At 39.9% G+C, this 21,389-nt stretch overlaps 1 protein-coding gene across 1 annotated transcript; it reads right to left on the bottom strand.

Moving 5' to 3' along the window:
* Positions 1-5,911: 5,911 nt before the first annotated feature.
* bmp4 (bone morphogenetic protein 4) lies at positions 5,912-10,453 on the bottom strand. Its single transcript, XM_052012612.1, has 4 exons — positions 10,264-10,453; positions 8,500-8,619; positions 7,497-7,855; positions 5,912-6,903 (listed from the first exon to the last, which is right to left on the bottom strand). The coding sequence occupies exons 3-4, from the start codon at positions 7,846-7,848 to the stop codon at positions 6,065-6,067; spliced, it is 1,191 nt and encodes a 396-aa protein (XP_051868572.1). The 5' UTR covers positions 7,849-7,855; positions 8,500-8,619; positions 10,264-10,453; the 3' UTR covers positions 5,912-6,064.
* Positions 10,454-21,389: the final 10,936 nt, after the last annotated feature.

Raw genomic sequence — 21,389 nt, 5'->3', positions numbered from 1 at the left:
TGATTTTTTACCTAAGCTCCATTTTCCAACACTTACCCAGATCCTTTGATTCCCTTAATATCCAGAAATCTATTATTTTTTTGTTTTGAAACCTGAGCCTACAAAGCCCTCTGGGGTAGATTCCAAAGGTTCACTGTCTGAGTGAAGAAATTTCTCCTCACCTCAGTCCTAAATGTCCTATCCTTATTCTTAAATTGTTAGCTCTGGTTCTAAGTTACTTACTCAAGAGAAACACCTTCTTTGCATCTGCCCTGTCAAGGCCTTCAAGAAATGTCCAAGTTTCAATGTGATAACCTCTCACCCTTCTAACTCTAGAAATACAGAACTAACATATTCAACCTTTCTTCATATGCAAAGCCCACCGACCTAGGAACCAGTCCAGTGAATCTTTATCACAGTCCCCCTATGGTAAGTATATCCCTTTAGGTATGGAGACCAAAACTATACACAATCTGTAACCTCCGTGACTTTGAAAGTGAGGAATCAGTGACATACCTGCTTCTGACTGCAATCCAGTGATATTTATTTGAAAGTGCCCAAAAACCTAATAAGGAGGGGATCCAGTTCAGCTCAAAAACCCCTTGTTTTCACGCAGACAAAAAGGCCACTTAGTGGATGACCACTGCTTGATCTTAACCCCAGCATTATTCAGCAGCAATAAAAGAACAATAGGAAAATGACAGGGTAGGGTTAATAAGCTCCATCACTTCTTATTCCTGTAACAGCTGTCAATCAGAAGGATTACAAATTCCATTAGAAACCTGAGGAATAAATAGTCTGTGAAGAAATACAAAAAGAACACTGCAACAATACAATAATTATGTAATCTTCAACATCCCTAGAAACTCCTAGTTATGATTGGACAAATACTATATTAGGACTCAAAGGTGATATAGAACCTATCTACCAATCCATTTCAGTTGATTCAATGGGCAAATCTCTGCTTTTTGGGCACACTGCTAGATGAAAGAATTTGTTTCTAATATTTGAGGCATTGTTTGATTTCAAATAGAAAAAAAGATATTCCCAGCCTAAATACCCGTCTGGTGAAAAATATGGAAGAATATGTGAAGAAAAGGCAATCAAAATTAAAATTATGAGATGGAAATTTTGATTTCATCTTTCATTCTGCAAAAAGAGAAAATGATCATAGCCACGTCAGTTTCTGTTACTTTTGTCAGATCTTCAAAACTGAAGAATTTCCACTCAGAATATTTTAAAGCAATTTATGTTCAAGCAGACCTTGATCACATCCTTGATTGTGAACCCCTCACATATATTTTATTTAAATAGCCCCCTTTCATTTATAGGCACAGAAAACTTTTCTTCATTTTTACTTGTATCAGGATGGAGTAATACACCCTTAAGTAAACAGGAGAAGCTTTATTTTTTATCCAGAGAGGGGCAAGCAGCAGGTTATTGTGCAATTATGATGATTAGCCTTTGTGTAAAGTAATATATCCTTTTTTTGTTGCTACTATTTTGCAAAATGGTCAAATAAGTTGTTGCTGTTTGTTAATATGGATTGACAAATTACTTAGTAACATTTCTAAATGAAACAAATCTGAACTAAACCAGTCGATGAAATTATTGGTTTGATTTTTTTTCCTATTAATGAAATATAATGAGGAAAGCAAATTTAATTTTCTCTTATTCTCCCTTTGTAAATCAAGTGACTCATGCTTGGTAAGGCCCCGCAGATACTGGCAGCCATCCAGGATCTTTCTCCATTTCTGCTCATAATACAGTCCAAAAATAAGCATGTTATCAGATCCTAATCCGAAAAACCATCTTCTACCAAAGGTTAGAGGAAGCAATCAAATATCTGACCATTTTTGATAATCTGATTCACATGACTGTAATTGACTGTAACCTGCCATCAACATAGGCCAAAATTGACAAAATCAAATCAAGGCTCAACCTTCTGGGCTGTATGGTATCAACTTGTAGCCTACTGTGAAAAGGGGAACTTTTCAATTTATGTTGAACTGATTTTTGACAGTTATTTTAACAATAATTAATTACTCAGCCAAAAACAATTCAATTATCACAAGTGTGTCCTCTTAAAAGCAATTCTGCAATTTTAAACCTCACTCTTCACGGATATAGGGGGCACTTTTTGAAAATGTTACAATCTATGTCCAGCTATATAATTTCTAATAAACTGTCAATGACATCTTTCAAAATAATTTAAAGAATAATCTCAAGTGAATCTGATTATGCTTCAATGAAGGACACTTGCAGCAGGTCATGACCCACATCAGAAATTGTTTAACAAATCATATGCCAATTTATACAGGTGAATGTTAATATGAATTTCATAAGTATTTATGAGTTTTTTTTAAATATTAAATTTATATGGTTTATGAGTCTGAAGCTATTCATGCTGTAATCTGTCGTGTATGTACAACAGGAAATTACAACATGCAACCTTTACCTTCTCTGACATTCTGCAGGTCACCACAGAAGGAAAAGTTTGACCAATGAATATGGCTGTAGAATATTTTTCAAAACACAGATCTCCCAGGCTGAAGCTATTGCAAACCAAGCTGAATTTATGTAGATACCATCTTCTAAAAAGAGTATGTTCATGAGGAACTACATACACCACAGTTTCAGTGCAACTGTCTATCACAAAACTGTGTCTTAAGTATTATACATGGCTGAAACTCCTAATTTTAGAATAAAATTTGTGTGATTATAAGCATATGCAAATCATCTCATGTCCAATGCAGATATGCATAATCTACAGCCCTATATTCTATGCCATTTCAAGAAAAAGGCTAACCATTGTTCCTGCCGAAAATTAAGCAAAAAAATTGCGATTTGCTTGAATTATTTGAGCTAAATGGATAGTGCAGAAAGGAATCCAAGTGAATTAGTTTCTCCCCTATAATTCAATTCATGAATTCTTACACAAAAGAGGTTGTTGCTGCTTGTTAATTAATGTATGCAAATTAAGTTATATGTGATATAAAAAACACAAAGTAAGCAATAGAGGTTAACTTCAATGTGCACGTACTAATTCTGTCCATCTAATATATAATGCAAATATTTCGCTTAAAAGTATACCGTCTGCTTGAAATGAGCCACATTCTACGTGTTGCAGCCTGTTTGTTGAATGGTATCGAATTGGAACAAAGAAACGATTTTGAAACTAAAATGATTTACAAACTGATGATAAGGTTTGGGTGTGCACACTTCCATAGAGACAACCAGAAGAAAATGAGACTAGTACGAAGGCCAAAGCTGAAATACAGAAGTGTAATGTTACAATCAGTTAATAGCTTCAAACGTTTTCTTATGGCGCTAAGATGTCTAGAGAGGTATGCACATATGTAGGAAGGCCCTAGCTTCATTTCCTGAAGCGTTTTAATGAATGTGTGCTTGCTTTCCTTGTAGCTCGGAGAATTGAGTGTTGGGGTAATGAGCTACCAGACAATTACCATTCCAGATTTTGTAATGGCAGGGCGATGTTATCTGAATGAAGCGTATCAGTTGAAATGTGTGTAATTGCACTGTCAAACAGCTGAAAAGCACTCCCATCAGCTTATTGCCACTTCAAAATGAAATTCTTCCTTTGGCATGGTTATGCCTGATATGCAGGCATCAAAGAGGAGGCAGCAAGTCCCAGCCTGGGGCCATTCAGCTCTGTAAGAGAGATAGTACGAAGGTTGGGCGGAAAGGAGATTTTGGAGGAATTATATATTTATGCCGTTTTGGAAGCATAAACACTGCAACCTAGACAACCAAATGCAAGTAAGAAAGGGCCAGCAAATTCAAACCGGCATTAGGAAATGATGGGCAACTTCAATTTCGGTTGCGAGTGGCCCACTTTTTCTGGAAATTGAGATTTAAAGAGGCACTGCTCGCTTTGCAGCTGGAGCAGCTGTAACAGGGCGGGTGTTCTGGCTGCTCTTACTCTGCTAGGCGGCACCTTCTGGGTTATTTCTGTTTGTGAAGATTATGTATATTGTATACGTATGGAGTTGAGTTAGGCACCAAGGATAAGAGACCATAGTTGAAAAGCATCACGAGAGGAAAACTACAAACGCTTCCATAAATGTATGTAAGGATTGGCCCCCATCAGCTAACCCACCTCCTAGGCCCACCTCCTCATTCCGTTCCAAACCCAATGAAAATAATTCCTGTATCCTGAACAAAACTGTTTGGGATTGCTCCTCGTTATGAGCAGGCAGTTTAGCAACAAGCAGCAGACCAACAAATGATCTGCACCACGTTTTGGGTTAAAATCTAAATTTACAATCTGCCAATCAAAGAGGTTATTGTCCTTGGAAACAGACATACCAGAGCCGTTCATCTACAAACAAAAATGATTAGCTTGTTTACTAGCTGTCATTAAATATTTATAATTTATATTTAAAAGCACAAGCAGACCACACACAAACTTTGAAGGTAGAAACCAGAAACATTTAAACACAGCAAAGGCGTCTTCCCGCCTCCTGGTATTTTTATGCAACACCAACCCAGACTACAAGCGGGTCCTTCACTGAACCAACTCGGTATTTAAGTCTACTCCTACAGTATTTTTATCAAAGGCTAGCATCTGAGCTCAGTTTAAACTTTTATAATAATCCACAAATGTTAAAATTATATTTTGCCCTTTTAAAAAAATTCACGTATAACTCCAATCCATATGACAAAATAGTCTAACCATTAACCTTGACTTAGAATTAAGTTGTTTCTGTTCATTAAAGAAAACAAAGTCACTTGCACAAGGCGACCCGGCAAAATAGGTTGAACTCGAGTTTCGCTAACGGCTAAAATAAGATTCGAAATATTTCAAACATGAAAGTCGATTCCCTTCCCCTCCCATGGTGTACAGTTTAGGATATTATGTGGAACGAAAACAAATGTTTCCTGAGAGAATGCAATCATCAAATCCTTTTTAACGATTTATCCAAGTTGGCCACATTTGAAAACTAACAGGGTCGAGAGTAAATTGCGGAGCATGGATGCCTTCGCCCGAGGGTCTGATCTGCTCTCTCCACCTGCACACTCCAGGGAGCGCAGGCTTAGGCAATTCTTGCAGATTTCTTTTGAGTTTTAAAGCCTGCTGGATCCCTTTTGGGCCTAACCAGTCTTCATTTCAACATCTCCAAAAAAAAATCAAGCCTACATGCAGCCTTGATTAACATCTGCTAACCCTCTCGCTACCTTCCTTCAATTCGTTTGACAATGAATTGCTTGGAGGCAAAACTTCTTACAGTCATAGGGATGGGGGAGGGAAAGAGGAGGACAGATGAAAGGGTAAACATCGTAATACAGTAAGCCCTGGTGACAACTGTGCTGTTACTGAAAAGGGAATTCAACAAATTTAAGTTTAATCACGGGAGAAATTCTGTTTAACATTTGTTTAGGTACAAGAGGAATGACTTTTAACAAGGATGTAACTTCTGGATGACCAAACGTCCTTTTTGATCCGCTTCAAGGCGTTCCTTTCACAGGGTCTGAGATGCCAATGACAATCATGTATGAAAAGAGGAAAGCAGATCAAGTCATTTGGATGTGTTATTTCTCAACATTTTTTTCAATGGGATCCTTCTCTTTGGGGATATTCAAGAGTTTTTTTAACGAACCCAATGGCCTATTTACACCAATTGTTTTAACCATTGGATTTGTTGCTATTTTTCATATTCATCTGTTAACCTCCGTTCACACCTTTTACAAATTAACTTCTTTAACAAAAGAACGACACTGCTTAAAGCGCTTCCTTTCAGAGAATAAAGGAACCCATTAAGTATTCTGCCTAGATTTCTAACTCCTCTCTTAATCCCAGAGGGGGAAATAATAAATAATACACTTAATATTAATGTATATTTTCCATACATTCTAATATACAGTTTTACAAAAACGTTGTACAGAGATTTCTTACGTTTAAAATATGACTCAATTTTATTTTCCTTTTATATGTAGTTATAAATATATTTTGTCAAAATATATGATCATATGGTCAACATTTGCACATAGGTCATAAATAATGTAATGGCGAACGCCTGTTACAAATAGTGTCCAGACATTATAAAAAGTCACTTATTGTTTTTCAGCGGCACCCACATCCCTCCACAACCATCTCCTGATAGTTTTTCAGAACAACTTTATCGTATTCGTCCAAGTAGAGCATTGATATGGGACTGAGTTCTGTAGGGACACAGCAAGCCTTGGGGATGTTGGAATTTACAGAATTTACAAGCGTTTGCACGATAGCGTGATTGGTAGAGTTCAGGTGATCTGCCAGTGGAAACGGGCAGTCTCCGTGACAGTAAAAAGCCTGGTAACCAGGCGGTGCCACTATCCAGTCATTCCAACCCACGTCGCTGAAATCCACATAGAGAGAGTGCCTCCTGCAGTGCGATTTGTTTTTCTTGCGTTTCTGGCCTTTGCTGCTACGTTTCACCCTCCGAATCAGAGCATGTCCTTTGCCATCGTGGCTGAAAGTTACCAGCAAGGGTCTGAACTGAGACCAGTCGCCGTGCCTCTGGTGCAGCGACCTGCTAATCCTCACGTGCATCCCTTGCCGGCTTCTCGTTTCGTTCAGGTGAATCACCTCGACGGCCAGCCCGTGGTTGGGTTGTTTCTGCAAGGTCCATCTCAGCACTGCCGGGCTCACGTCAAAACTCTCCCATCGTGTCCTGTTCTGGTGGACCAGCCTGGTGTCTAGGAGTCTGGTGATGAGGTCGCCCTTCTCGCTGGGGGCTCTCATGATTTCATAAACATTGATGCGGTGGAACCCTTCGTTCCAGTTCAAAACGGTGTCGATTTGCTCTCGGTACAGCCTCAGTTCTGCCGACGAGAGTACCTCATTCTCGGGCACCGCGCTGATATTAAACACAAAACGAAGTTGGGTGTCTTCCCTCTGCCCTGGCATCAGCTCCAAGTGTTCTGTTCCACAACAGAAAGATAACCCTTAAAATCGGATTTACCCAGGTAAAGTGCGCATAGCTCTGGACTAATGTATGAACGCAGACCAAGGGCAGGCCGACAAAAGCCCGCCTTGCAAAGCTGGCGCTCGACAAAAGCAATGAATGCAAACTACAAATCTCTGCACGAGCAAGGGACTAACTGGGAATGGCGGCTGGCTTCAGAAAATACTTTTGTCACCTGCCAGGAACACCCTCCCCCTCCAACAGTTAAATCGAAACATGAACTATAAACCGTGCTAGCTGGAGAATTCTAAAACTGCATATATCTATATAATATACATCTATTAACTGATCTCATAACATGCTTTTAATTTAAGCAGCGCAATACATATAATCTACATTTAAAATTATATACATGGTTGAAAGGTGTCCTAAAGAATATTGGCAACCAACACGGTCTCCCGTGGCCAAAATGTTAGACAGAAACCCAGTGCAAGAAATTGCCCGTGTGTACATTTCACATCAAATTCCCGCCACGTTCTGCTATCATTATAACTCCAAAAAAAAACAATAATCTTAATGCTTCTCGTACAGTGATTGCTGGGCCAGTACCTTCATGGTGGAAGCTCCTCACGGTGTTGGCCCGGCTGGTGGACCTCTCGGGATATTCGAAGCTGATGTCGTGGGTGACCCCGTCCCCAGACTGGAGTCTGTAGAGATCCAGCATGTACTGGGGAACAACGGCAGATTTACTGGGCTGTGGGCGCCTGTGGAGTCCGAACATATTGAGTAAAGTGGCCTCGAATTCCCGTAGCAGTTCATGGTTTTGCGGAGAGCGACGTCCACCCGCCTGGTTTTGTTCCGCAAACTTTTTCCTTCCTTCCTCTGGTATCAGACTAGCATTACCTCCCAGTAAGACTTGGCATAATAAAATTACCATCAGCATTCGGTTACCAGGAATCATGGTGTCTCTGCGGAACAAAACAAGAAACAACAACAAAAAGAATGAGAATTAAGAGTGATCTTCAATCCACGCCCCAGAAAGAGAGCGCACGACACAGAAAAAGAGAGTGGGAGAAGAGGTATAATTACTTGGTCTCTCTCGGTTACAGTTAAATAGCCCATAATCAGGCAGATAGCACCATCCTGTTACTCTTTGTGTTTTCACTATCTTAGTAATTATCATAGGCTGGTTTCTTTGGGAGCGACACACAAAAAAAAATCAGCAACGGGCATCTTCCCAAACGGCCCATTATTGTTGAGAGTGGTGGTGATGGTGTGTGTGTGTGTGGGGGGGGGGGGGGGGGGGTAACATTCCTTAAGTGTTAAAATGGTTTTACTTTGATTGTGTACACTTTCACATCGACCAAGTTGATTATCTCCGGTCTATCGGTGCAACTTTTCCTTAATTGCTTATTGACAACCAAGGCACAAGTGCAAAAGCCATACTCTCACCCAACGGATAGCTACAATTAATCATGTAGGAAATGATCGCAAGTACAAGCTGAGAGAGAAATCGAATAAATGGTTAAAACACACATATTGTTAGTGTACAAACAGATGGATAATGAAATCCCTCCCAACCCATTAGAAAAGTATAAAAAGGTCTACTCACTGACAGAAAACAAGGCAGATGAAAACAATCCATGATTCTTGACAGCCGATCTTGGACAAGTTCTTGAAAAGCTCAGGGACTCTGGAGCTGGCCGCTCGGCTACGTATTGTCGAATCCCTCCTGGAACAACATTTGAATATAATGAGCAGTCTCTGCTTCCTCTCCGCGACGTCAGCGGGACCCGTCCCTGCTGCCAATCACACACGCCGGCTCCGCCCCACCCGCCAATCACACGCGCCCGTCCCGCCCCTGCTGCCAATCATAAGCGCCGGCCTCTCCCCATTTCAATCTACAGTGCCCGTCAGTCAGATACCAGCGAAGGCCCCGCCCCTCGCCGTGATTTCCACGGTGGGCTTGGGCGCTCCGCCAGCTAACCAAGGGAGGAGCCTGCCCCAACTGTCAATCAATGCAATGCACAGAGCGCAGAGGCTGAGTCCCATCGTGAAGCAACAGCAGCACGCACAGGGATAGCGCTGAGTATTAACAGTGCTCAACTGAACAGGCACATGGATTTCCAGCAGGGTCTGCTGGAGTTGGACCCACCGAAATGAACCCTAAGGAACTGTACTTGCTTCGCAATAAATAGTGTCGTCTCATCCCGTGAAGGATCGAAAACGCTTTAACATGCTATATTTACGGCCGATGGATGCCAGAAACGCAGATTTTATTCTCTGCGTGCTCACGTTTTTATCAAGTTAGATTCATAATTTGCAGCAAAAAGTTTAACACGTCCCGAAAACAGCCTCTGACAGGCAAGTTTCATTGCAAAAATCCAAACTATCAACAGCTCCCATTAGAAAACAGTTGTAAAACTGTGAAACAATCTGGGCTCGATGGGCCGAACGGCCTCCTTCTCTATTGTAACAATTCTAAGGTTCCAGTCGGCATATCAAAGGATGGAATTCCGATACCTTCGTTACAAAATGCCCCCACTGTATCATACCTTGGGTTAGATCACACGCACGGTTATTTCTACCTTATTTACGAAACGCCGACCAACACCCACCTTCATTAAAAGCTGCAGGAAAATGTCTCTTAAGATGGATGCAGCCGCAAGAAAAATCATTGCAAATTGCGTAAACGTTTCGCACACATAAAATTATACAACGCAATAAATGTCAGTACATTTTTATTTCCCGGTTGGACATGAAACTGGTTTTCAACTAAAATGGGCAACTCACCTAATAGGTATGAAAACACAACCTGGCATACATTGCCTAACGTGTGTTACTGTGGTCATTGTCAATTCTGCACTATTTTCTCGTTAACGTTAAAATCTTTTGACCCATGATTTTAACACTGCATCGCATAACAACATGCTGAAGCTGTCGTGAATATTTTATACAAGATTCTAAAAGCACAAGTTCAATTTTACTTCCAAAACTGCAACATTAATCGTACTTAATTGAGCACAGCATCAGCAGTAACCTTTAACTGAACACAGACACTGCTCCTGGCACTAAGATCTAAAATAAGTTAAACCAGATGGAACTCTATTAGAATATCAGTCAATCGATGTTCAAAACTCTAAACTTCGATAAATACACCCAGACAAAATATGTGCTTTTGTGAAAGCAAAGCTCAGTATTCAACAGCGCCCTCGCATTTTCTTGAGTGCAGCACGTGTGACTACAATAATAAGAAATCCATATGCAGCTGAAATAACCACTGTCAATTTATATTGATTAATACGCAGAACTGCAATACAGAAGTCTTACACATATATGACCAACAATGTTTGAATCAACATTAAACATCACTCACCATAGATTTAACACATTTGCTCCAATATTATCATATCTAATTCTTTTGCATGATTATCGCTTGACATGAGGACAACATAGTTAGTCCAATAAGTTCGATTTCTCTGAAGGGGACCGAATAAACGCGCTGAGGAAAGTCACGGACTCATTAACTCCCATATTAGTTCCATTTTAAGACACCGAGCTGCAACTATCAGTCAGTCCGACTAATAAGTGGCCGCCCAGTTCCATGCAATTTGTTGGGAAGTATGTACGTCACTGTGGTAGTTTAGCACAGAGTTCATAAAGCCTCACTTATCCGATCTCTATAATATTTCACTTCCTTCCTGCTGAAATGGGTAATAATTGCACATCCAACAAGCCACCGGAGATTAGCGCACCTATACTGTATATATAAACAAGATGCATACTTTCCCCTTTCCGTTTTCTCAAACTAGTTAAACTTCACTTTTTTTTAATCAGTTTTCTTGTAAATAACACGCATTTTATTCAGAATTCACTCACATGTGATTTGAGTTCTTCCGGAGCGACAGAAATAGCCTGTGAGCAAAAGAAAGTACATTGGAGGAGCAGGGAGGCGAATAACTCAACCACAAAGGCAATGCATGGCGATAGAAGGAGAAACAGATAAAAACAATATAAACAATGGATGAAGTGCACGGAACAGTTTTACTCGGTAACCAGAAATAAAAAAGACGTTCAATGAAACTGGAAAAAAGGGATGCAAGTCCTATGAGTCTGTTACCCTGGAAGGTCTGGATCCACGAGACAAATTTGCGAATTGTGCATTTTAATTCAAAGGCGAAGGCGTTGACTTCAAAAAGAACTACAAAATCGCTACGATTCCCCTTTATTCAAGGTATATGCAAAATAACTTCAATCGCATCCGTCCCACAAACGTTTTTGGTCACTATTCTAAATATACAACAGGTCTACCTCGTCAATTTGGGAACAAGTCAAACGAGATAGTGATGAGTATTTTATTTTTAAGATTGTGTGCTTGGATAGAGAAGAGGAAATCAGGGCTCGAGCAAAGTACGATCAACTAGAGAAACAATGCTTTTCGTAATAAATGTTTACATTTTGCGTTATTGATCTTTAGTTCATCTTTATCCCTTCTTACCTCTCTTCTGTATATTAGAGCAGGAAACACAAGGCATGGGTACAATGTTCATGAATGTTAATTTGCCAGCATAGAAGCCATTTTTGATTATTCATTTGGTATACCAGCCAATATAACCAGCATTCCCTACTTATTCTTATTTGTCCTTGAGAAGACGGTGGAGGAATTGCCTTCTTGAACTACTGGTGAAGTCAATGTTATAGAGTCATAATACTCCTACAGTGTTTGAAAAACAAAGAGCCAATGCTGGAAATTGCAAATAAAATAAAATGATGGGAATACTCAGCAGGTCAGGCAGCATCTGTAGAGAAAGAAATAGTTAATGTTTCAGGTCTGAGGATTTCCAGCATTTTCTGTATTAACTCCCAGAGTCCTGACGAATAGGGAGCTCCAGAATCTAAACCCAGCAATACATTTCCAAATGGTGATGGTGTGCAACTTGGATGGAAACCTGCAGGTGGTGTCTTTTCCTTGGGCCTACTACCTTCTTTGTCCTTCTTTGTGGTAGAGATTAAGGGTTTGGAAGTTGGAGAAGTCTCGATGAGTAGCTGCAATTGATGGTACACACTGTAGCTATAGTATGCTAGTTGTGGAGGTAATGAATGTATGAGGTGATGCATGAGGTGATAATTAACCTGGTTATTTTGTCCTTCCTAAGTATGTCGGACTTATAGAATCATACAGCAGGAAAATAGGACCTTTGGTTGACCAGTCCACACTGACCATGGAGTACCAATTAACACTAATCCTACACAAATCCCATTTTATTCTCCCAATCTTCACCCAGATTCTAACACTCACCTATACACATGGTTAGTCAATTGTTTTAGTGAGAGTTAAAAACAAAGGTCATGGGTTGCATGTTATTGCTCCAATTTCCATCACTTAAGGCAGAAATAACCATCATTCCTGATGATCACATCATTAAATGCACAAAGAACACTGGAGAAACCCCAGCCTTGCTAAGGTGAATTGTGCTCAGACTTGCCCAGTCCAATTTTGCAATGGGCAGCATATAAACAAGCAATCCTTGCTGCTTTGTTAAAACAGGTGTTAAATAGCTTTCATGCTTGATTTGTGCATAAAAACAGGTACAAATATGTCCAATTTCTTAATGTATGTCTGTTTTGCCCATTATGTTTGTAACTCAAAAGCTGGCCACTGTCATTGATACATTCAAAGATAACAGGTAGCAAGAACGTGATACTGGTTATACATATCTTCAACTCACAGTATTACTTTGGGCTCATTCTCACCAGCTTCCATTCTGTATTTCCCATTGTGCTGTTATCAAAGATTTGATCGCCAAAGCATATAGAATAAGAACACTTTTGTTTGAAGGTAGAATGGACATGAAACTGGTTTTCAACTAAAATGGGCAAATGGGAAGATCCTGCCTAACCAACCTATTGGAGTTTTTTGAAGAAATCGCAGGTAGGGTGGATAAGGGAGAGGTGGTAGATGTTGTGTATTTAGACTTCCAAAAGGCCTTCGATAAGGTGCCTCACAAGAGACTGATTAATAAGATGAGAGGTCATAGAATTACGGGTAGGATAGCAGAACGGGTGGAGCATTGGCTGGTTGGCAGGAAGCAAAGAGTGAAAATAAAAGGATCTCGTTCTGGTTGGTTACCAGTTACTAGTGGTGTGCCGCAGGAGTCAGTGTTGGGACCGCTCCTTTTTACCTTGTATATCAACGATTTGGATAATGGAATAAATGGTTTCGTGGCTAAGTTTGCGGATGACACCAAGATAGGTGGAGGAGTAGGGAGTATTGAGGAGATAGGAAGGTTGCAGAGAGACCTAGATAGTTTAGGAGAATGGGCAAGGAAATGGCAGATGAGATTCAATGTTGAGAAATGTGCAGTTGTACACTTTGGAAGCAGAAATAAGCAGGAGAGAAAATTCAAAGTACAGAAGTACAAAGGGACTTGGGGGTACTCGTGCAGGATACCTTAAAGGTTAACCACCAGGTCGGATCGGTGGTAAAGAAAGCGAATGCTATGTTGGCATTCATTTCGAGAGGTATAGTGTATAAAAGTAAGGAAGTGTTGATGAGGCTCTACGGGGCACTAGTGAGGCCTCATTTGGAATATTGTGCGCAGTTTTGGGCCCCACATCTTAGGAAGGATGTGCTGACGTTGGAGAGGGTTCAGAGGAGATTTACGAGGATGATTCCAGGAATGAAAGGGTTTACGTATGATGAGGGTTTGTGGGCTCTTGGACCGTACTCACTGGAGTACAGAAGAATGAGAGGGGACCTCATAGCGACATTTAAAATGTTGATAGGAAAGGACAAAGTAGATGTGGCTAGGCTGTTTCCCTTGGTGGGTGAGTCCAGGACCAGAGGGCACAATCTTAGAATTAGAGGGTACAGTTTCAAAACAGAGATGAGGAGAAATTTCTTTAGCCAGAGGGTAGTGAATTTGTGGAACTCCTTGCCACGTACAGCAGTGGAGGCCAGATCAGTGGGGGCGTTCAAGGAAGAGATAGATGGATATCTAAATAGTCAGGGTATCAAGGGATATGGGGATAAGGCCAGAAATTGGGATTAGAATAGGTTTTTTTTCTCCCCATTCCCCATTTCTTTTTCCCTTTTCCTTGGAGCAGACTCGATGGGCCGAATGGCCTGCTTCTGCTCCCTTGTCTTGTGATCTTGTGGAGAGATTTAGTCACTCACAGCAAGAGAGTTTGGAATATAAATTCTTAAAGTAAGGTTTATATGTGTCACCAAATGCTGTTTTCTAATGCATGGGTAGAAGAAATTCCCAGTTATTGAATGCCATTTAGGAAAAGTGAAAATATAGAGTGTTTGGTCCTACTGTAATGTTTCTCATTGTTGTCTCCTACTCAAAACCCCTCAAAGACTTGACATATGTGGAGTGGTTTGAGTGCTGTCATGTTCAGTCTACTTCTATTTTATATGTATATTTAAAATAGGTTTCTATTTTATAATCATTATTCAGTGTAGTTAAATATACATACAATAAGATATTTGACTCTTCTGTGAATAGTTTGTGTGACTGAGAAGGTACTTCAATCGTGTGTAAATTGAATAATTTATTAACATTGTTTTCAGCTGGGAGGGTCAGACTTTAATAGAATTCAACAGGGAACCCATCAGACCATGGTTGTTTGCCAAAATGCTGCTGACTTATGGTTGCTTGGGTCTCTGTTGTCTGGATTAGACAGTTGTGAGAGTTGCTTCAGATTGGGACGCTTGCTAAATAAAGAGCACAAGCAAAGTAGTTTGAGATTCTGAATGATAAACTGCAAATTACCTTTTGTTTTCATTGGATATAAGGGAAGATATTTGCAATCTTATTCATGACATTGTATTCGGGTAAAGCAAGGCAGGATCTCCACATCAATAGGCAATAGGTTGTTTAGAACATAGAACATAGAACAGTACAGCACAACACAGGCCCTTCGGCCCACAATGTTGTGCCGACCTTTAAACCTCGCCTAAGACTATCTAACCCCTTCCTCCCACATATTCCTCTATTTTAAATTCCTCCATATGCTTATCTAGTAATTTCTTGAATTTGACCAATGTACCTGCCTCCACCATCACCCCAGGCAGCGCATTCCATGCCCCAACCACTCTCTGGGTAAAAAACCTTCCTCTGATATCTCCCTTGAACTTCCCACCCATCACTTTAAAGCCATGCCCTCTTGTATTGAGCATTGGTGCCCTGGGAAAGAGGTGCTGGCTGTCCACTCTATCTATTCCTCTTAATATTTTGTACACCTCTATCAGGACTCCTCTCATCCTCCTTCTCTCCAAAGAGTAAAGCCCTAGCTCCCATAGTCTCTCCTCATAATGCATACTCTCTAAACCAGGCAGCGTCCTGGTAAATCTCCTCTGCACCCTTTCCAACGCTTCCACATCCTTCCTATAATGAGGCAACCAGAACTGGACACAGTACTCTAAGTGTGGTCTAACCAGAGTTTTATAGAGCTGCATCATTATCTTTAATTCCATTCTAAGCATGATTAGTGCATTTACAACTTTAGCTGACTGTTCTGTTGGATCTCAAGATTCAGTATTCTTGAGCTCAAGTTCTGTGATGTTTTATACTGCTTCAGATGCAGCATAGATTATCTACAAGTAATTCCAAAAAGAAAGAGAATAGATAGTATGGAATTCACTTAAAGGTTAGTGGTTAAGACAGAAATCATGCCAAAATTGAAAGACAGATTGAATAGGTGGATAAGGGGCAAAAAGGAGTTGTGTACTGGGCAGTAGGTAAATCAGGACTATTCACCTGTAATTGCACTGCATTGCATATACACGATTTACTAAGTAAAAAATCTGTACTTGTAATTGAAAATCAGTTTTTGAGTCAGGAAACCAATATTGGAGAGAACAAATAGATAAGTCGCTAATACTATTAAATTGCTGATACAATTTAACTGTACTTTCAGCATCATTCCCCTCTCAAATTTTTGCCCATTGCTGTGATACAGACTTGGCTTCGCAGTAATGCTTGGTCCAAACATTGCAGAAATCATCCCAGAAAGACCTATTTATCCCTGTGGTGAGAACAACTTCTCAAATGCTGGTTGCAGTCTGATATCAGTTCAGAGATCTCAGGCATCCAGCGCCCAAATGTCATCATTGGATGAGCAAAAAATCATATTAAAAAGAAATTATCACTGACTAGGAAGGAAAAGACATTATTTTATTTAACTTTATGAACATTTTGTAGAGTGCTAAATGACAATAAGAACTAATATTTTAACGTAAAAGCCAAAACATAAGTAAACTCATTTTAAAATCCATATTTTGTAGTATGTGTGAGGGAATTACAAGCTACAGAAGGAAAGTTAATTACTATGTGGTGGACATGGTAATTATGATGTTGTAAGCCAACAACATAGACTCATGTAATATTTTCAGGAACTTTTATAGCAGGGCTGAATTGTAAAGATCTAAAATTCATGGGCACTCGCATGGGCCCCAGCTATGCCTGACTTTTCGTCAGCTACATGGAACAGTCCATGAGCCAAGCCTACACCGGTAATGCTCCCCAACTCTTTCTCCGCTACACTGACGACTGCATTAGTGCTGCTTCTTGCATCTACGCCGAGCTCGTCAATTCCATCAACTTTGCCTCCAACTTCCACCCTGCCCTCAAATTTACTTGGTCCATCTCCGACACCTCTCTCGCCTTTCTTGATCTCTCTGTCTCCATCTCTGGAGACAGCTTATCTACTGACATCTTTTACAAACCCACTGACTCCCACAGTTGCCTTGACTACACCTCTTCCCACCCTGTCATTTGTAAAGATGTTATTCCCTTCTCCCAGTTCCTCCACTTCCACCGCATCTGTTCTCATGATGAGGTTTTCCATTCCAGGACATCTGAAATGTCCTTTTTTCAGTAAGTGGGCTTTCCCTTCCATCACCATCAATGCAGCCTTCACCCACAAATCCTCAATTTCCTGCATGTCTGCCCTCACCCCTTCCCTCCCCCAACATAACAGGGATAGGTTTCCCCTTCTACCACCCCACGAGCCTCCGCATCCAACACATCATTCTCCGCAACTTTTGCCATCTCCTACTGGATTCCTTCTTCTCCAGCCCTTTCTCTCTTCCGCCTCCTAGCTTCTCACATCATCCTCTTTCATAACCCCCCTCCCCACCCACCTACCTTTCTCCTCTCACCTCAATTCACCTATCACCTGCCAGCCTGTTCTCTTTCCCCCTCCCCCTGCCTTCTTATTCTGGTTTCTGCCCTCTCCCTTTCCAGGCCTGATGAAGGGTCTCAACCCGAAACGTCGACTGTTCATTTCCCTCCATAGATGCTGCCTGACCTGCTGAGTTCCTCCAGCATTTTTGTGTATATTGCTCTTAAAGTCACATGATTTTTTTTATTCTCATTGACTCTATTGCAAAACGCTGAAAGCAGTAAAGCATACAAAGGAAGGCTGAACCTCTGAAAATAACTTTGGAATTTCTGGGGTTTTATCAGGCTTAATCTAAATTTCACAATTCATTTCTTGGAGGCAATTATTTGGTTTTAATAATTCACTCTCAAATGTAATTCATTTCATTTGAAATTTCTGTTGAAATAACACTTAACCTTTTTCAATATTTCATTCAGAAACTGTTGATTGCAGCCAGCTGTATTTTAATTATAGCTGTCCAGTTTGGTGCAATATAGTTCTGGGTATTACTGGAAGATAGATAGCATTGTTTGCATGCAATCACATGAAATCAGTGTTATTTGGACTTAGAATTTATTCCAAATTGTGAAGTTTAAATTGTGAAATTCACAGCAAACATATTTTTTGCTGGTTAGCCGTGTAATGATATGGTATTGTAATAGTTATGTGGAATTTTATCCAAGCCGTAGGTTTTTTTAGGACAACATAGGTTGTCATCAATTGTACAAATTAGAATCTGGACACCCAAACTTGTTGGGACCTAAGTATACATGTCAAGTTTGGAGCAGGTGAACAGTAGAATAGAACATTTTGGATTGGGTCATGCCATGTCATGGTGTGCCAGCTCAACCCAGTACTTTATCCAGGTTGGGATGATTTCCTTGGTATTACCTCATGTGCTCTCATGTGATCAATATTTGGTGCTTCTAAGTCTTCTTGTGATTTCTGTTGCTTGAGCTCTAAGCTTGTCAGCTCTTTAGCATGAGATTCCAATAACTCTTCCAGTTATCCAAAATGCCCAATTATTGTCAGCCATGTTCTCTATGTTAACCAGATGTCCAGAGCATTGTCAAGGCTCTGTTGTTCAAGTTATTGTTTCCATATCACTGGTTGATGAACATAGAAAAAAATCAATGTGATGGAATCTTGAAAGAGCAACACCATCACCAAGGCATTTTTGTTATTTCACTATGCTACTGGAAGATTTGAATAGGAGCCCCCAGATTTTCCAAATGGAAAACTAAGAGAGACGTAAGTTTATGGTCACCCTCAACATAGCCTCCATGAAGATCTTTGGCTGCCTTGATGCCTGGAGCCATTTTCTCGTCCATCAAGATGAATGTATGTAAAAGCACCCTATTCCAAAAGAGTCTCAACTCATCTACATTAAACATTTGTTTAGAAGCACAGCCTTTCCTGATGATTTCTTTAAGCTCCTCAGAAAAATTCTCTGCCACCCAGTATCTGCAGCTGCTACAATGAATGTATTGGTACTTCCAGAAGATCCATCATTCTCCTCGTGTTCTTTCAAATCTTGCCATAACGATCTCACTTTTTCCTGGATCATCATCAAACTTCTAATCACATAAATAGCCCTTTTCTATCCTTTCCCTTAGAATTTCTCTACCTGTTGTAATGCAATTTGGACACTAATTTTTATTTTGTTTTTGTTTGCATGTTAAGGATTGTTCACTCCAACAGTGTTGCAAGAGTTAATGAACAGCTAATATCAATCAAATCATCACTCTTTATGCTTCCTTAATTTCATTCATCTTAATGGTTATAGCTTGTTGTGAGTTCTTAGTGGAAGTGCAAACTTATAACTGCTGGGGTGTTCTGAAGCCATTGTGAAGAAGCTGTGACAACACATGGAGCAGGGCACTCTCTACAAAAACACGATGTGTGGGAGGATGCACACGATGTAGTTTGGCATTTTCGTACAATGCATTCCTACATGTGGACAGTGTCATTAAACTCCCAAAGAACCAATGGTATTACAGCAAAAATCCATAAATCGAATGTTCATAAATGAAGGAATTACTGCATTTAGGTCAATGATTGTATTGGGTCAGATTGAGTATGGAAAAAAATTGAAAATACTCAAGCATTAGTTGGGTTGGAATTAGCTGTGGTCAAGTTGTATTTTAATTTTCTATCCAACCGGGCCTCGAATATAACTGCATCCACTGAAACATAATGAAACACAGTGATCCAATTACTACAAACTTACCTACACTCCTCTATTTCTATCATCTTGTTGTTTTGTTCTTTAAGTCCAACAAATGCTGCCCTATATCAGCATTAGATATCCTCTTTAAAAATGATATGGATTTCTACTTCATGTAAAGGTTTCCCTTCAGCCATCAAACAAAGCAACTTACACAAAAGTTCAAGGTCACAGACATACTTTGAAAGCTGCGAACAAGGTTTAAATTTGTGTCAATTCAAACATGATGCGCCTTATAAACAGAAGATGTGAAAAGCCTGAACTTATGAACTAGTTTAGTTTAAACAGAGGAAGTCCTACTCCTCCCACCAAAAACTCTTGATTTCCCCAGGGGACTAGATGTCTGAAGGGCACATTGTATCAGAGCCATCAAAGAGCATGTGTATGATGGACAAGCCCTTATCCAGCAGAACAAGTTTAGCCCCTAATTAGGAAGTTAATTGTAGGTTTTGATATTAGATACAAGAAGAATTTAAGTGACAAACAAAAGAGAACTACCTACAAAACAATTTTGAAAAAAATAACATCCTTCTGCAAGTAAACAAACTGAACCTCTGCAGCCGAACTCAAAACCAGCTTTTCACTTTGTATGTCTTCAATGGGTTTTGTAACCAATAGTAAGCTAACCTATCAGAGATTAGATTCATGATTTAAATGATCATTTGAAGCAGAGGTATTTCCACTATTCGATTTCTGCATTCAGTATCTGCTTCAATTTATTGTGTGAGGTTCACAGATAATGTTTGCAAGGATGAAAATACTTTCTTTCGAATGTTACAAAAGCAGTTATAAAACAGTTATATATAACTTTTGTGTATTTTCTGAACAAAACATGTTTAAATTGACAAATTCTAATCTACAGATAAGCTCTATATCAAATGCTGGTGGCCTGCTAAATGCATACAGTGACAGAAAATTAGTTGAGTCAAATAAATAAATGAGTAAAGACCTATCCTTTTTGTGCTTTGAGACATGTGAAATATTTGCAGGAAAGTTGCTATCACGGATTTAAAATGATGAACTTCCAAGCTTAGGATAGATAATACAATTTGATTTTGGCTTCCATTTCAATAGTGATCTAGAAGAATAAATTGCACCATTACAATGGATTGCCCCATTATAGGAAGGATGTGGAGACTGTGGAGAGAGTGCAGAAGAGGTTTACCGGGATGCTGCCTGGATTAGAGGGTATGAGCTATATGGAAATATTGGATAAACTTGAGTTGTTCTCCCCAGAGCGTCGGAGGCTGAGGGGAGACCGGATGGAGGTTTTTAAATTATGAGAGACATAGATAGAGTAGACAGTCAGAATCTTTTCCCCAGGGTAGAAATGTCAAACACCAGAGGACATGCTTTTAAGGTTAGAGGAGGGAAGTTTAAAGGCGACGTGAGGGGCAAGTTTTTTAAGCAGAGAATGGTAGGGGCCTGAAATTGGTTACCAGGGTCGCAGTGGAAGCAGGCAGTTTGGTGAAGTTTAAGAGGCTTTTAGATAGACAAATGAATATGAAGGGGATGGAGGGATATGGAGGATACACAGGAGCAGGACACTTAGTATAAATTGGCATCAACATCATGGGCCGAATGGCCTGTCCAGTGCTGTACTGTTCGATGTGCTATGTAAAAATACCATTGTTCAATAAATCCTTCCTATAAATACATAAATAAATGCATTGAGTCTCCATCACACACTTGAAACAAAATAGTCATTATTAAATCACAATTGAAATTGTATCTCACAATGATAAAAGTATCTAAAAATGTTATTGGAGTCACAAAAGGTGTGTTAAGTAGAAGGTTCCACTTTTGATTCCTGCCCATTGCTGCACTGAATTATCACTGTTATGTAACATAATTGGCTCCTGTTTTCTTAGCTAAAGGGCAATTTTCAATCCTGTCAGGACTTGGTCATTTGTCGAATGGAACATTCCGCAAGTGAAAGAAAGTGCCTATTGGAAAATTTTGATGCTGACAATGACGGCCTGCCTGAGTGCCAGGAATGGAGCCATGGACAATACGATGGAAGGCTGGTGATCATAGAAAATGTCGATAAGAGAAAGTTTCAAACACCGAAGAATGTTTAAACAGAGATGGAAATATAGTCTGGG

This window comes from Pristis pectinata, chromosome 1 (assembly GCF_009764475.1).
Source record: "Pristis pectinata isolate sPriPec2 chromosome 1, sPriPec2.1.pri, whole genome shotgun sequence".
Classification (NCBI taxonomy): domain Eukaryota; kingdom Metazoa; phylum Chordata; class Chondrichthyes; order Rhinopristiformes; family Pristidae; genus Pristis; species Pristis pectinata.
Note: the sequence above shows the minus strand (reverse complement) of the source record. Positions and strands in the feature narration are given on the sequence as shown.

Excerpts from the sequence above, each read along its gene's own strand:
- bmp4 (XM_052012612.1), bottom strand. The coding sequence starts at position 7,848 with ATGATTCCTGGTAACCGAATGCTGATGGTAATTTTATTATGCCAAGTC. Across the intron at positions 6,904-7,496 it reads GAGGAGCTTCCACCATGAAG|AACACTTGGAGCTGATGCCA; the intron begins GTACTGGCCCAG and ends GTTGTGGAACAG.